Here is a 16,904-nt window from a genome sequence, read left to right on the forward strand (position 1 = left end):
CCCATTGGCATCAGCCAGGCTTGGCCGAATCAGCTCACTGGCTGCTAAGGGAAGGAAAAGAACCCAGGAAGATACCTGATCCTGGGTTAGATGGAATGCTTCATTGGGAAAGTTCTGCTTTTTTTTTTACAGGGGAAGGTATTCCACAGCCTCCCCAACAATATTTGGAGCCCACCCTGTACTTGACCCGGTATGCACTTTGGTCACTGTTCTAAAAATAGACCATGACAGAAAGGCTGAAAGGTGAAATCAAACATTTTACAATCATTTGTGCATAGGAATTTGTTCATAGTTTTTTTTAGTCCGGCCCTCCAACAGTCTGAGGGACAGTGAACTGGCCCCCTGTTTAAAAAGTTTGGGGACCCCTGCTGTAGGTGAACCTGTGCTCTGAATTTGATTTCTTTTTTGTAATTCCTCCCTACCAGCCACTATGATATGGGGGCTTTTGTAAGCTCCACAGAGATGCCGGTCCTTGGTCCACGCCAACTGGAGCAAATTAAGGCTCATTCCGCACATGCAGAATAATGCACTTTCAAACTCCTTTCAGTGCTCTTTGAAGCTATGCGGCATAGCAAAATCCACTTGCAAACAGTTGTGAAAGTGGTTTCAAAACGCATTATTTTGCGTGTGCAGAAGGGGCCTATGAGAGAAGGAAAGATAGCTCCATCTTGAACATTTAAACACCAGTAGAGGCAGAGCTCCCAAAATGGAGAGGCCTGTGATCGTATGGTAAATGAAAGGGTTGGAGAGAGACTTCTGATTAGCACCAAGGCCAAAAATGAGAGCTCCCTGCCTTTTCCTGCGGCTGGCAGTGATTTTTGCTTCTACAGGAATAAGGATAGGGAAGAGAAACAAGACCAATGGGAAACTGCAGAGGCGGTTTTAGGACAGATTGTACCACAGGGAAGCTGTATGCAAGTATGAGGACATAAGTGCAGTCCATTCTCCAGCTAAAAGGATCGGATACTAGGAGCCCCCAACCACTACCTAAGACCCTGAAGAGTCACTGCCAATATGAGAAGACGCATCTTATCTCGACAGGACCAGACAGCTTCACAGGTATTTTGGCATGCTGCCGCCGTGTATACAGTCTCTATGGCTCAACTGAAGACAAGGTGCCCCAGGTCTTAATTCCACCAATGTGGATCATGGTGTAAAAATAAAATGAGTGCCTTTGAACATGTGCAGAGCTCCCCTTCTGTTACAACCAAATGAAAACAACTTTCTCACAAAGATCTGGAAACAGAAGGAAAGTTTCCCAAGTCCGACAGCATGACTTTTAGACTGGCTTGCGTCTCACTCTCGGTTAGAACCGAGGGACTGATGTCCTCTTCTCACGGTGGAAGATCTTCCACATTATGTCTTAGATTGCCCCCTGCATGTAGAACCAAGGTCTAAATTCCTTTCCAGGATTTTAATTATGATATCGTTTCATATTGTATCACATATTCTATATTTTCTCCCGCTTCCATCTTAAGTGGCATAAGAAGCAGAATGAATGAACTAAATGGTATGTTTTCAGACATTGACTCTTTTGTATTCTATGGCAAAACTGTGGTGCTCCAGATGTTCACGGGCTACAATTGTCATCAGCCACTGCCAGTATTTGTAGTCCATGAACATCTGGAGCACCATAGGTCGGCCACCCCTGTCCTATAGTTCGCACTGGAAGCCAACAAAGTCAGAGCCAAGAAGGTATCAAAGAAAGCAGACTAAGAATAGCTGCCCATTAAGTAGGATGTACACTGACTATTTAAATACTGGGAAGATTCCTAAAGTGGGAGCCGTGTGATTGTTGATTATATATTCCTCTGTCATTTATATTGTGTTTTATTTCTTTATCTAACTTTTATTTTATATCCTATATTGTGAAGGTCGATGGCGATACAATAAAATCCTTGATGCTGATCTTGATGTCCTCTTCAGATGGGCTCACTTCCAAAAGGCACCACAGACATCAGGATAAACGAATGTATCCCCTAACATTCTCATTGTAGCTGACAAAATAACAGAAAACTGTCATGCACCAATTTTTGTTTTTACTGGGGATGGAAGCAACTTACATGGATCGTTATTCATTTTGCAACATTATAATTTACACTGTATAGATTGTGTTCTCTTATCACATATTCTATATTTTCTCCCGCTTCCACCTGAAGTGGCATCAGAAGCATCAACGAAGCCCCGCTGTGCCTTCCTTCCTATTAGAAAAAAATGTAGATGGGGGACGAGATTCTAAATCTGTTAGTTAAAAACTGAGAAGGACAAACGACGCATGACTAAAGAAGCTTGTTCACAGTTCTTTCCGGAAGGGTACCAAACGCCGCAATGCCATAAATTCACTCATACGATGCCGGACGTTCTAATCAGACCCAAGGTGTTCTTCTGAGGAAAATATTTCTCCCTTCAAGAACTGAACTGCCTCATTTTTCTTCAGTTTTTGAAATTCTGGATAATGAACCTGGAGAAAAAAAGCAGAAGAGAGTATCAATTTTGATCCTAATGATAAGACAGCTGTTTGTCAGCAGCAGCAACAACAAGTCTTTATTGGCATAGACAACAATACAACAATAGTAAAGAACTGATTTTTAAAAACCCATAAATATGCAATATAGGAAATAAATGTTAAGTGAAAGGGAATCTACTGGCATTTAATAATTTCCAGGAGAAAGTCTGCCACTATTGTACAGAGAGAAGGATCAGGATTGTCCAGCAAGTAGTGTAATCAAAATAAATTGGAGAGATTGGGTAAGTGTAAAGGAGTAAGATTCACATACTTGGATCTGATTTCCTTGAATCTGGGGCAATGTAATAATTAGTGGGCCAGAGATTCAACTGAGCCAGCATTACATGGGCACAATCTTTTAGCCTTTTCTTGCTTGTCAAATCTGCCATGCAACAAGGCAGAAGGCATAACATTAAACTTGGCGAGCATTATGGCTCTCCTTTGAACGAGGTTTCTTAAGCAGTACAGGTAGTGTGCCAAGTGACCCTGTTCAAATGGGATAGAAAAATACAGGGGGGAGCAAGTTTTTGGGCAGTGATTTGGGTAGAGAACTCTCTATCCAATAGCTGACCTTTTAATTTTGTATAAGCTTCTGAATAGGACAAAGGGCAAAGTGAATCCACTGACAGCCCAATAGAAGCCATTTTTCTTCGACCAGCTGTTTGATGTTTTGTAAAAACTAAGTACGTATTTTGAAGCGTGTTTGCTCCTATGTTTCTGGAATTCAGAGGTTAATAAGTTCAAGGCACCAAACAATATACTGCCCTAGGGAATTTATGCCTAGCCTCTGGAGTACAGAGATTCAGACAAGCTAAAATAATAATTTATCCCATGGAACTAGACACAGGTTGCCATTTCGGTTCCTCTTACCAGGACCACGTGATAGCCCAGCAGTCTCAGATGCCTCATCTTCATGGCCGTCCTGCCGCGAGGGTGTCTTGAGCCAAGGCAGAAAGCAGAAACTGGTGCACACAGCACAGCCAACCTAGAACCAACAATGGCAGTCATGATGTCTATGACAGCAGTGAACTGGATAGCACGAGGTCAAAGAACATTGCCACTAACCCGGTGCTATTTAGAATTAAGCTCCATCTGAAGAAGCCCAGCTTGTTTATGCTGCAGACAAATGAGACAAAATGGCATCCTCACGGTCGCACAGATTTCCTCCTGGGGTCGTGGGAGCCGTTATCAGGCCTGCCTTTCTTTATCTCCTCCCACCCCTTTCCCACCGACACAACAGAGTTGCAGAGGTTTTTGCCCCTGTGGTGCAGCTGATCGACATGCAGACGGAACTTTATGAATCAGGGAAGTCGTTTGAACCTGCCTAAGATTTCAAAAAGAGCCCCGAGGCAATGTGTGGTAAGCTGCACTACTGGAGTGAAAGATCTGCTCATGACCCGAGTCTGATCTTGACAGTTTCGCATAGCCGGCTCAAGGCTGACTCAGTCTTCCCTCCTTCCAAGGTTGGTAAAGTGGTACCCATCATATTGCGGGTAAAGTGCAGATGACTGGGGAAGGCGATGACAAACCATCCCGTAAAGCCAAAGTCTGTCTAGTACTGGGGTCTGCAACCTGCGGCTCTCCAGATGTTCATGGACTACAATTCCCATCAGCCCCTGCTAGAATGGCCAATTGGCAGGGGCTGCTGGGAATTGTAGTCCATGAATATCTGGAGAGCCGCAGGTTGCAGACCCCTGGTCTAGTAAATGTCATGATGTGACATCACCCCAAGGGTCAGAAATGACCTGATGCTTGCACAAAGGACTACCTTTAGCTTTACCATTGTCAGGAACAAAGCCTGGTGTATGTAATCAGATTGTAACTCTCATGTAACCTGATTGATATGCAACTTGATTGATATGTAAAGGGCCTTTATCTTTCTTTCTCTTCTGATGTTTACAGCTTTGACACGGATGGTAGATAACTCGGCTAGTGACCTTGGTGAGCCATTCTTCAGAGAAATGGGATGTTAGGCAAGTGAGGTAGTGGCATCTATCCCTATCGTGACCTCGAGGTGCCTACAGCCTTCAAACAACTCCTTTCACACTTTCTCTGGGAAAACAGGAGGATGGAACGGGCAAGAATAAAGGGACCCAGGAAAACCAGGTCGGACAGAACTGGCTTTCTCAAGCTGGGTGCTGCCTTTCAATAAACGCTGCCGATCAAGAATCCAGAGTCTGTTTATTGGCCAAAGGTCCGAGACCTAACAACCTTCTAATATATCAGAGCGAATTCTTCAGCACTGCCTCTCTTTCATGCTCCTTCCCTCTACTAGACACATGGATTCAATTACAAAAGACAGCTGCATGAGGCGTGAGCAAAAACGGCTTCTACTTAGCACGGCAAGGAGGTTCTGAGTCCTTGCAGCATGATTTTACTGATGGGGGGGGGGGTTTGCCTGCTCCCTCCGTGCTCACTGACAGATGCTGGAGTAGGTGAAATGAGAGGGGGAAAAGAGGCACTGTCCCCAGCAATAGTGTGGACTTCTTTCCCATTGGAATAGTGCAGGAGAGTTTGCTGGAACCTTAGCTATTCAAGTACAAATGTAATTACTGTCAGGACCATGCCTGTCAGTGCCTAGATGTCTTGCTGTGTGGGAATTGCAAATGTTTTCCTGTAAATGCTTTCCTGTTTCCCTCTTCCCTTCCTGGCAACCTCCTGGCGCCAGCTCATCTGCAAGAAGGCGTGAACGGTTCCCAGGTTCTTTGAAGCTCTGTAGTGCAAACGTTGTAGAAACTGTAAGGGACATTTGGTGTGGGGCGAAACGGGGGGTTGAAGGATATAGTTCCTGGATCTGAGCTCTCTAGCTCAGATCCTGCTTTCTATTGTTACTCTACGCGTTGCAAGAAATAAACTGCTTTAGGACTTTCCTACGGTCTCTGTTATTTCCACGTTCGAGAGCCTGACAATTACTCCAGTGGCCACAAAAGGCACGAGGAGAAACAGATCTGGCTTGATTCTTAATGTATAAAGAAACGCCTGCCCAGATTTCATCTTTAAAAACAAAGCTGCAGAACTCCACAAGCTCAACTGGGTTCTTGTTCCACTACTGAATTGGCAAGTCCCCCGCAGTATTTGGTTCCCTTCCGGAACTGCATGGATTTGGCCTCCTTTCAATTTAATCCAGCATTGCGCGTAAATCCCAAAATGCCACCCCCCTCTCCCCCAACTCTGATAAAGGCAGGTTGGACATCTGCAGCACTCACAAGACCTGACAAAAAAAGGAGGAGGGGTCCTTCAGTTTAGAAAAGCCTTCTTGTCCGGCTGGCTGTAGGGGATTTTTCATCACAACAAGAAACCAGGTGAGCAAACGGCTATTAAGAGCAGCAGTGGCGTAGGAGGTTAAGAGCTCGTGTATCTAATCTGGAGGAACCAGGTTTGATTCCCACCTCTGCCGCCTGAGCTGTGGAGGCTTATCTGGGGAATTCAGGTTAGCCTGTACACTCCCACACACGCCAGCTGGGTGACCTTGGGCTAGTCACAGCTTCTCGGAGCTCTCTCAGCCCCACCTACCTCACAGGTGTTTGTTGTGAGGGGGGAAGGGCAAGGAGATTGTAAGCCCCTTTGAGTCTCCTGCAGGAGAGAAAGGGGGATATAAATCCAAACTCTTCTTCTTCTATTATGAACCCAAATGCTACATCACAGACAGAACAACAAAGGCAAGCAATCCCTTATTACTCTCCGCTTACTGAAATAATACTTTCAGCAGAAGGCAACTGACTTCTTCCATGGAAACCTCAAAAACAAAGGCCGCTCCACTAGTGAATTAATTCCTCTACGTTTTTGCAAATTAAGTGTGTAATCAAATAAAGGCACCTTTGAACGCTGGGACTGTCTGTTGGCTGGTCGGTTTCACTGCTTGGGACCACCTTTCTTCTGTTGGCATCCATCAGGATTTCAAAATCTGGGGAAAGAGGATACATTAATGGGCGACGGGAAAAGAGGAGTCTTAGCCTTTCTTTCAGCTGGCGGCATAACAGACGCTTCTGCTCAGACGAGATTTCCACTGATTCACCCCTCCCGCTTTGTACTATGTATTGGTCCTGACAGTCCATTGACAGAAGCTGCATTTTGGGAAGAAATACAACCTAGTTAAAAGGTTACCCTCTATGGCTCCTTCCGCACATGCAGAATGAATGCACTTTCAATCCACTTTCACAACTGTGTGCAAGTGGATTTTGCTATTCCGCACAGTAAAATCCGGCTGCAAAGTGCATTGAAAGGAGATTGAAAGGGGATTGTTCTACATGTCTAGGAAGGGGCCTATGAAGAGATTTCTCACAGGACTGAGCACTGATCAAAGACTAACCCAAAACTAAGCGTCCAGCTCCTCTCAAATCAAATCGAAACTATTTCACTTCAAAGGAAGGAGGAGAAAGACATGGTATGGACTTTCTCTATGTGTAGAAAGTGCCATCAAATCACAGCTCACTCAAAGTGAGTCCTTGTGGTAGTTTGTAAGGCAACAGATGAACAGAGGTAGTTTGCCACTGCCTGCTTCTGCACAGAAACCCTGGACTTCCATGGTGGTCTCTCAACCAATTACTAACCAAGGCCAACCATGCTTCGTTTCCACAATCCAATGAGAATGAACTACCCAGGGCAGTGTTTCCCAACCTTTTCAATGTCGCGGTACCCTTGACCTCGCTCTTCATATCTCAGGGTACCCCTGAGGTTCATTTGAATTTTTTTTTTTGCATTTTTAGGGTTTTTTCCTTTTTTGGCCTGTAGGTGGGGGGAGTGGCAAGCAGGGGGAGGGGAGGGAAAGCAGCATTGACAGCTGGCAGCGTTGTTTGTTTGCCTAAATTCGGCATGGATTTGGGGGGATTTAAAGGGAAAGCTCCCTTTAAATCTACCCCCCCCATCCACACCGCATTCAGGCAAATAAAACAATGCTGTTTTAAATGTTGTTTAAAGGAAGCCCATGAGGTTTCCAAACCCTGCTCCCCCCGCCCCTTCAAAATCCATTTGATTCCGGTGGGGGGGCAGGCAGTAGCATTGTCAGGGTACCCCTGGGACATGCTTATGGTACCCCAGGGTACCACGGAATCCTGGTTGAGAATGCACTACCCAGGGTCATCCAGCTCAGGGTATCAGTAAAGGTAAATTTAACCCCAGAGGCAAATAGCTGCACTCCAAGACCATCTCAGGTTGAGAAAATTATATAAAAAAGAAGAGTTTGGATTTCTACCCCACTTTTCTCAAGCGTAAGGACTCTCAAAGGAGATTACAAACTCCTTCCCTTCCTCTCCCAACAAGAGATACCTTGTGAGGTAGGTGGGGCTGAGAGAGTTCTGAGAGAACCGTGACTGGCTCAAGATCACCCAGCAGGCTTCATGTGCAGGAGTGAGGAATCAAACCCAGTTCTCCAAATCAGAGTCCACTGCTCTCAACCACTATTCCACGCTGGTGCAACTCTTTCTCCCTGCATACTGGAGTCCTGAGCCAAATCGGGCCCACGGGTACCTGGGAACTAGAGGACTTTGCAGAGAAGAAAGATTTCTTTGTTGCCACGGCACACAATCTGTGCGACAGCTGGTCAGCTTCTAACCCACCAAGCGGCACTGGCATGTTCACAATCTCCGTTCCCTCTCCACCCGCCTTAAGATGGCCTGAGGCCACCCATCATATTTTACCAATTTCAGTTCTTCTTCTCAAGGAGAACGGTACCATTCAGTCGCATACCTATGCTGTAGCCATGAGTCAACTTCACATTCGGCTGGAACAGACTGGCGTCACCCAGGAGCGTGAGCAGGACGTCCCGCATGTCAGGAAATTGAGATGAGGGAGGAGAGGACCGCTTCTCCACCAGTAAGGGCGCTCCTGGCTCAGAATGACCATCGAGAGCTAGACAAAGATTCACGCCACGCAACATCATTTCGTTTTGCTCCACGTTCTGCCCATCTTGGGGGGGGGGGGGGAAGAGATTACAATATTATTACTGAATGAATGCCTCGTCACCCTAAACCTGTGGCTCTTTTAAATCGCTTCTGAATTAGGGATAGTCTTGAGAAGAAACAGATTAAACAGACCACGGCCAAACAGCCCGGAAAACCCTCCAGAGCCAATTTATTTATTCATTTATTTATTTATAATTTTATATACTGCCCCTCCCCCGAAAGGCTCTGGGCGGTGAACAGCACAATAAAACAACAATTACATTAAAACCACATTAAAACAGCAAATTAGCAAAATTACATTGGCGTCCAGCATAAAACTTCATAAACCCACCCTGGAAGGAAACACGATAAGAGAGCAGAGGGCCCCCATAAGTATTAAGACCCAGAGTGTAAAGGGGAAGGAAAGGGGGGGAAAGGGGAGCTCATCAGCGGCCGGCCCCCCCAAAAGTCCGGTGGAACAATTTGGTCTTACAGGCCCTGCGGAACTCTCCAAGATCCCGCAGTGCCCGGACAGTTGGTGGCAAGGTGTTCCACCAGGCAGGGGCCAGAGCTGTAAAGGCCCTGGCCCGGGTAGAGGCCAGTTGAATCCGGCCGTGAAAGCCTTCAACAATACAGATTAATATCTTCACAGGACTGCTTAGAAAACACCCCATCTAGCTAATACTTTTTGAAAATCTGAAACTGAAATCTGTTCAGCCACCAAGATATATGCAGAGGTATATCTGCCATTCTGCTGTTACGGATGGGAAAGCTTTAGCAATTAAATGAGTGTCCATGCAACTGAAAAAGGGGGGGGGGAAAGGATATCACTGCATAAGTCGCAGCTGACTTACGGAGACCCGGTTGGGTTTTCAAGGCAGGAGACATTCAAAGGTGGTATGCCTTTGCCTGCCTCCGTGTGGGCTGAGAGAACTGTGACAGGCCTAAGGTCACCCAGCAGGCTTCATGTAAAGGAGCACAGAAACAAAACCTGGTTCACCAGACATGAGTCCGCTACTCCTGTGGAGGAGAGGGGATTCGAACCTGGTTCTCTAGATGAGAGCCTGCAGCTCTTAACCACTACATCAGTGGTGGCAAACCTTTGGCACTCCAGATGTTATGGACTACAATTCCCATCAGGTCCTGCCAATTGGCCATGCTGGCAGGAGCTGATGGGAATTGTAGTCCATAACATCTGGAGTGCCAAAGGTTCGCCACCACTGCACTACATCATGCTGGTTTTCAGAAATCACAGTACAGGCTATATTTGGTACTGTCGTACATTAACTGTAAACTTTTTATCATAAACTATTAGCTTTGATTTCACTTGAGACTTGAGCTGCTTAGGTTACAGGTACAATACAGAGGACGTATTCGCCTTCTCTTCTCAGGAGAGATTCAGTAACTATGATCAATTGTGAAAATACTGTTACAGTCAACCATGGATTCCACAAGTCAGACCCGGAGTTCTTTATAAGAGACAAGGGCTACACATCTGTTGAAGCAGCTGAATTGATACACACCTATAAAGTGTAAGTTAACAGCCTATAACCCAGGAAGCCGTACTTAGCAGTGTTTAAAACCCATAAAAGTCATTAATGGATTTTGGAATCCTCGCTCTAAACCTTCCCAGGTCTTTCAAGATGGCCCAGACTAATAAGGACGTCTTTGATACAAATGCATAGCTTTGATTTGTCACAAAAGATTTTTCAGACTGGGCGCCCGGAATGATTTTTTGCCAGAACGGCTAAGTGCCAGAGTGCTATTCTAAATTAAAATGACCTAAAGTGGTGGTGGCGAACCTTTGGCACTCCAGATGTTATGGACTACAATTCCCATCAGCCCCAGCCAGTATGGCCAATCATAACATCTGGAGTGCCAAAAGTTCACCACCACTGACCTAGAGTGTGTGAACAGAAGCAAATACCTTAACTTGAATATTCCCAAAAATGATCCACTCCATGTGCCTTTATGCCTAAAGAAATGTAGTATGCATTTTGAAGTAAGATGAGTAGAGAAAATCACAGCACCCAAGGAGGGAAGTAGAAGAGGAAGAAATATGAAGTAGAAGAAAGCAGAAGAAATATGAAGTAGAAGTAGAAGAAATATGATATTTAAAGGCCCCTTCCGCACAGAAAGAACAATGCACTTTCAATCCACAATTGTTTGCAAGTGGATTTTGCTATTCCGCACAGAAAAATCCAGCGGCAAAGTGCACAGAAAGTGCATTATTCTGCATGCGTGGAAGGGGTCAGAGAAATACAAAAAATTGTAAAGACAACCATTGTGAAAAAAACCTGAGGCCTTTTTGTTGGAAATTTTGGGAGAAGACTTTTTTAAGCAATATGGAACACTGTTTATGTACATGACTAATGCCGCAAGGGCTGTACATACACAAAAAAGGAGAGATGATAAGATACCAACAAAAGAGGCCTGCATTCTGAAAACTACAGAATATTCATAAATGGCAAAGCTGACAACACTACTAAGGGACAGTCGGCTGGACAAATTTTTATAAAACTGGAAAACTTTTACGGAGTAGTACAGAGTGGGTAAAAAGTTTTGGCCTGTCCTTCGTACCAGAGAACAAGTCTGAATTTTTTTCTTTCATTTTAACTTCTAAAAATAAATAGTGCATATCTTTGGTATTGAAAGATAAAATATGCTGATATTATACAATACTGTACAAATATTTTATGTGCTTCTGAGTTTCTAAACTTCTTCTGAGCCCTTCGGGGGAAGGTGGTCTATAAACCCAATAATAATAAAGAAGAAGAGGAAGAAGAGGAAGAAGAGGAGGAGGAAGAGGACGAAGAGGAGGAAGAGGAGGAGGAAGAAGGAAGAGGAAGAAGAGGAAGAGGAAGAAGAAGAGGAAGAAGAGGAAGAAGAGGAAGAAGAGGAAGAAGAGGAAGAAGAGGAAGAAGAAGAAGAAGAAGAAGAAGAAGAAGAAGCAGCAGCAGCAGCAGCAGCTTCTGTGTCTGCGGCTTCTGCAAAACTCCCCCAAAATGCCCATTTAATTTCTTATGCCGACCCGTGATACATCAAAACCATGATGGGGAAAGTTGCAATGTGGAAGGGATAACTGTACTTCTTTTGAGCTCTGGTTTTAACGGTGTCTTTGGGCATAGACTTTAATGTCTTTTAAGATTTTGGCCCCTTCCGCACACGCAAAATAATGCGTTTTCAAACCACTTTCACAACTGTTTGCAAGTGGATTTTTGCCATTCCGCACAGCTTCAAAGAGCTCGGAAAGCAGTTTGAAAGTGCATTATTCTGCATGTGCGGAATGAGCCTTTAATTCGTATGTTTTGCTGGTTAACTTGGTGACTCTGTAAGAATGAAATGTTGCTGATAAAAATAAGCAGTAATAAACTGAAGGTGGACATTCGATTACAGAACTCCACTGTGGAGGACCTGGCCATGTTTAGGCATGCATGTGCACAGAATGTGACTGAATCATGTCCCAAAGTTGTACGGCCGGAAGGCTGATGCTAAAAAAGAAAACAAGTCAAAACAAGGGTCTAACCTCCAGTCCTTAGATCATGAAGGACTTCATCTTGCAGCAGCTGGTCAAGAGCTGGCTGGGGAAGATATCCTAAAATGCAGAATCCACATACAGCCCTCAGTAAGTCCGCATTGGGGATCCTGGGCAGATAGCTGGTCAAGGCACTATTCAGAGCCTCAAGGAACCTTCAGAAGGAGGGGGAAGACAGACAGAGAGATTCTGACACACACATTCCTCAAAAAGATCAGCCAGACATACTAACTTCTAGTAAACGCAGGATTGCCCTGTGAAAATGAGAAAAAAAATATGGCTGATTTGTGATGTAATTAGTTCCCATCAGTGGTGGGATCCAAAAATTTTAGTTACAGATTCCCATGGTGGAGGGATTCAAACAGTGGTGTAGCGCCAATGGGGCTGGGCGGGACACAACAGGGGCGTGGCCAGGCATTCCGGGGGAGGGGCATTAATAATTTCTCTGTAAAAAACTCTTACTGTAAAAAAACAGTTCCTAATTTCCAGCTGGTATCTTTCTGTCCATAATTTAAACTCATTATAGCAAGTCCTATCGTCTTCTGCCAACGAAAACAACTACTTCTCCCCTAACTGACTGCCTGTCAAATACTTAATATTTTCAATTACTTAATTTTGTTTCTAGAAATCAAAAGAAGGATACTTTCCTTAAACAAGGAACTTTACCATATTTCTAAAACATGTTTTTAAAACAGCCCAAGAGGGAGAATTATCCCGTTTTCTACCTTCGCTAACCAGCCACATAGGAAACAACAGGACTTGATGATTTTTGGACCTAATGGAATTTCTAATGGAAAAGCAGACCCAATTAGTAACCCCCTCTCGGCACACACAAATAATTAGTAACCCACTCTCGGGAACTGGTGAGAACCTGCTGGATCCCGCCTCTGGTTCCCATCTGATACAACATTTGCAATCCTCACCAAACAGCTATGGAGCTACCCCGCTTGTTAGGCTATGGCTTTAACTGTGTAATCGGGGTGGGTGGGTGTACAAACAGAGCTCTGGAAGAGGTGCAAAGTTGCGTTTATGCAGATGACCCCTCCACTTGTGTAAGGGGTGAATACACTGGTGGAGGGGCTATTATGCTGGGGGGAGCATGGAGCTTAAAAAAACAAGAAAAAGAGCCACCAAAAAACGTGGCGTGAGACATATGCTGCCACGGGCTTCCCCGGGAGAGAAAGGAGTCTCTCATTCTCCCCCACCGCCTGCGTCGCCAATGGCCTCTTTGGGGACAGTGCCGTGGCATCATCCCCAGCCGCTGCTCTCCGAACACCATTACCAGCCCCACCCCCCTTTAGATTGGGCTGCCCATCGACAACTGGATACCAGGATGAGCCTTTCCTCCCCTTTCCTTGGGGTGAAGAAGGAAGACAAGAAGAGAGCATATGTTTAAAAAGTGCATATGTGGGGCCCAGTTAATCTCAATGGACCATTCTGAGCAGAGTTGACACCAGGGGTGCCCAATGCTGGCAGGGGCTGGTGGGAATCGTAGTCCATGAACATCTGGGGCACCAGAGTTGGACACCCCAGTTTACACCTTTCTAAGCCCACTGACTTTAACCATCTCGGGATGATGAAATCCCTTATAAACGAGATCTGCAGAAGGGAATTCCAATGGAGATAAATGAATGCTTAATTACAGGATGGGGGAGACTTGTTTGGGCAACAGCACGTGCGAGAAGGATCTAGGGATCGTAGCAGAGTCGTGAACATGTGTCAGCAGTGTGAGGCGGCAACAAAAAGGCAAATGAGATTTTTGGGCTGCATCAACAGAAGGATAGAGTCTAGACTGCATGAAACTTTGGTATCACTTTAACTCTTCTCTGGTTAGACCTCACCTGGAGTGTTGTGTTCAGTTTTGGGCACCACCGTTTAAGGAGGATCTAGACAAACTGGAACATGTCCAGGGCAGGCAACGAAGATGGTGAGAGGTCTGGAGACCACGTTCTACGACAGTGGTTCGCAACCTTCCTAATGCCGCAACCCTTCAATACAGTTCCTCATGTCGTGGTGACCCCCAACCCTAACATTTATCCATTTTACAGATGGAGAACACTGATGCAGAGAGTCTTAGGCGACCCCTGTGAAAGGGTCGTTCGACCCCCAAAGGGGTCCCGACCTACAGGTTGAGAAACACTGTTCTCCGAGGAAAGGTTGAAGAAGCTCGGTATGTTTAGCCTGGAGAGGAGATGACTGGGAGATGAAATGATAACTATCTTCAAGCACATGAAGGGCTGTCACATGGAGGGTGGTGCAGAGGCGTTTTTTTCCTGTTGCCTCAGAAAGTCAGACCAGAACCAGTAGGTGGAAATCAAATCAAAAGGGTTTGGGCTAAACTTTAGGAAGACCTTCCAGACAAACGGGCTTCCTTCAGAGGGGGTGGACTCTCTGCCTTCAGAGGTTGTTAAGCAGAGGCTAGATGGCCATGCGATAGCAAGGCTGATTCTGCAAACTTTGACAGATCGTGGGGGGGAGGGCAAGAAGGGATGAGTCAGCGCTCAGCTCTCATGGTCCCTTCTTACAGGCCCAGGGAAATGCCAATCACCACTTTGGGGTAGAAAGCAATTTTCCTCTAGCCCAGATTGGCTAGGGATCCTGGAGGGAGGGAGGGAGGGAGAGAGAGAGAGAAAGAGGGAGAGAGGGACGGAGAGGAGGGGAGAGAGAGGGACGGAGGGAGAGAGGGGGGAGAGAGAGAGAGGGAGGGAGGGAGAGAGAGAGGGGGGAGAGTGGGGGGAGAGAGGGGGAGAAAGAGAGAGGGAGGGAGGGAGGGAGGGAGGGTGGGGGAGAGAGAGGGAGGGAGGGGGAGAGAGGGAGGGAGGGAGGGGGAGAGAGGGAGGGGGAGAGAGAGAGAGTGTGTCCTCTTCTAGGCATGGCACAAGGGTGGCTAGGGGTGGGGGGGCGCTGTTGTAAATTTCCTGCATTGTGCAGGGGATTGAACTAGATGACCCCAGAGGTCCCTTCTAACAGCCGCATACATGAGCGTTCTGTCTCATCATGGAAACACCTTTTCCTCCAATCCCACACCAATTCCAGTCTGGGGTGAGCACACTCAGCAGCTCCATCCGAAGTAAGGCTTGATACGTTTGGTGCCGGAGCGGAGGTCTACGTTTGGCGGCTGGCCATGTTTCAAGATCAAAGTGACAGAATGACAGGAATAGCAGCGAGTCCCTTAATCTGGATATCCCCAAATGCAAGTCAGCTCAGTGGATGGTCAGGTTTGCCCTGCGAAAGCACAAACATTCCAATCTGCAACTGAAAGTCCTCAAGAAATCTTAATCATATGAAACTTCCATTTCTCGCTATGATGATTACAACCAGCGATAGGCCTAGCCTTCATGGACTTGCCCAAGCTACCTATGCCAACATCCAACTGCAATAGCCTTTGGTAAAAAATCCAGAAGTTGTGTAGAAATGAATGAACGAAAGTGTGCAGAACAAAATAAATCCAAAACTAGAACCTACTGCTGATCTTGGCCTTCAGGGAGGTGGTTGAGAAGGGAATAAACTCGGAGAACAACTACAATATCTTTCATGTTCAAGGAATCAGGATCAGACATTACTTTCTCAGCAAAAGTATCCATCAGAGTGGCTGGGCGGAAGCCAAGATCCTCAAAGGCAGAAAGGAAGAAGGTCACCTGAAATCCAAAGAACATCCTTTTAAGGCAACATTATTTACTGTGCAGTATTGAGACAGCAGCTTGAACAGTGATTCCAGCAAGCCATGACTTCAGTGAGTTATTCACGAATTCTGACAATAAAAATATCTCAGGCTGTATTGGTAGCTCTTCAGATCCTTTTTCTGAATATTGGAATTTCTCCGGCAATCTATCCAGGGCCAGCATCTTATTTAATTACCCTAACACAACAGCGTTCACTTATGCCCGTGGTGGTATCTTCCTTACCTTTGCAACAGCTTATATTACAGTGCTGGAAAGATAAAAGCCGACCTTTGGTAAATCAATGGATGGAGGACCTTAGAACTCTATCAGTATTTTAATGAATGGCACATCAACTTGTTTTTAGGTATTTAGAAACCATTTATAGAAACTGATGTCAAGATCTTCCACCACTGTTGTTATATTTTTGTTTTTATGTAAATTCTTCCTAAGGTTTTTTTCTGTGGGTTTTTTTTTGAAGGAAATAAAAGGCTAGTCACAGTTCTTCGGAGCTCTCTTAGTCCCACCTGCCTTACAGGGTGTTTGTTGCGAGGGGTGGAGGGTAAGCCCCTTTGAGTCTCCTTACAGGAGAGAAAGGGAGATATCAATCCAACTCTTCTTCCTCTTCCTCTTCCTCCTCTTCTTCTTCCTCCTCCTTCTCCTCCTCTTCTTCTTCTTCCTCTTCCTCTTCTTCCTCCTCCTCCTCTTCTTCTTCCTCTTCCTCTTCCTCTTCTTCCTCCTCTTCCTCTTCCTCTTCTTCCTCTTCTTCCTCCTCTTCCTATTCCTCTTCTTCCTCTTCTTCTTCTTCTTCTTCCTCCTCCTCTTCTTCTTCCTCTTCTTCCTCTTCTTCCTCTTCCTCTTCCTCCTTCTCCTCCTCCTCTTCTTCTTCTTCATCTTCTTGCTTTACCAACAGAGGCACTGGTTTTTGCTCTTTTGAACCTCTTCATGTAAGGAAAGGTAATTATCACCCAGCCCCACAACTATTCCAATCTATCCAACACCTCTATCTGAATCTTAGACTTTCTGTAATTCTGTGTGTATGTATTACCCATTTTGTGCGTGTATTTTTATTATTTTGTTCTACAATAAAATAGTTAGAATTTCTAAATGTTGGTTACCATCGGCTTTCTAAGGGGAAAATCCCTGGTATAAATCCATCGAGATCCCAGAGGCCATCCTTCCACAGCACAAGGTCTGTCTCCTGCTATTTCCCCAACCTAAACCAGACAGGAGTCTGTGGCTGGCATCTTCAGAGGATCCTCTGAAGATGCCAGCCACAGATGCAGGCGAAACGTCAGGGGAGAATGCTGCTAGAACACGGCCAT

The 16,904-nt window shown here is 45.6% G+C and overlaps 1 protein-coding gene across 1 annotated transcript; it reads right to left on the reverse strand.

Annotated features, from left to right (window-relative positions):
- Nucleotides 1-2,022: 2,022 nt before the first annotated feature.
- Nucleotides 2,023-15,591, reverse strand: FASTKD2 (FAST kinase domains 2). The gene is made up of 6 exons (XM_048483329.1): nucleotides 15,386-15,591; nucleotides 11,912-12,075; nucleotides 8,192-8,410; nucleotides 6,323-6,410; nucleotides 3,377-3,491; nucleotides 2,023-2,461 (listed from the first exon to the last, which is right to left on the reverse strand). The coding sequence occupies exons 1-6, from the start codon at nucleotides 15,574-15,576 to the stop codon at nucleotides 2,363-2,365; spliced, it is 876 nt and encodes a 291-aa protein (XP_048339286.1). The 5' UTR covers nucleotides 15,577-15,591; the 3' UTR covers nucleotides 2,023-2,362.
- Nucleotides 15,592-16,904: the final 1,313 nt, after the last annotated feature.

This window comes from Sphaerodactylus townsendi, linkage group LG02 (assembly GCF_021028975.2).
Source record: "Sphaerodactylus townsendi isolate TG3544 linkage group LG02, MPM_Stown_v2.3, whole genome shotgun sequence".
In the NCBI taxonomy this organism is placed as follows: Eukaryota; Metazoa; Chordata; class Lepidosauria; order Squamata; family Sphaerodactylidae; genus Sphaerodactylus; species Sphaerodactylus townsendi.

Excerpts from the sequence above, each read along its gene's own strand:
- FASTKD2 (XM_048483329.1), bottom strand. The coding sequence starts at position 15,576 with ATGTTCTTTGGATTTCAGGTGACCTTCTTCCTTTCTGCCTTTGAGGAT. Across the intron at positions 12,076-15,385 it reads CCTGAAGGCCAAGATCAGCA|GTTCCTTGAGGCTCTGAATA; the intron begins GTAGGTTCTAGT and ends CTCCTTCTGAAG. Across the intron at positions 3,492-6,322 it reads GACAGTCCCAGCGTTCAAAG|GTTGGCTGTGCTGTGTGCAC; the intron begins GTGCCTTTATTT and ends TGTTGGTTCTAG.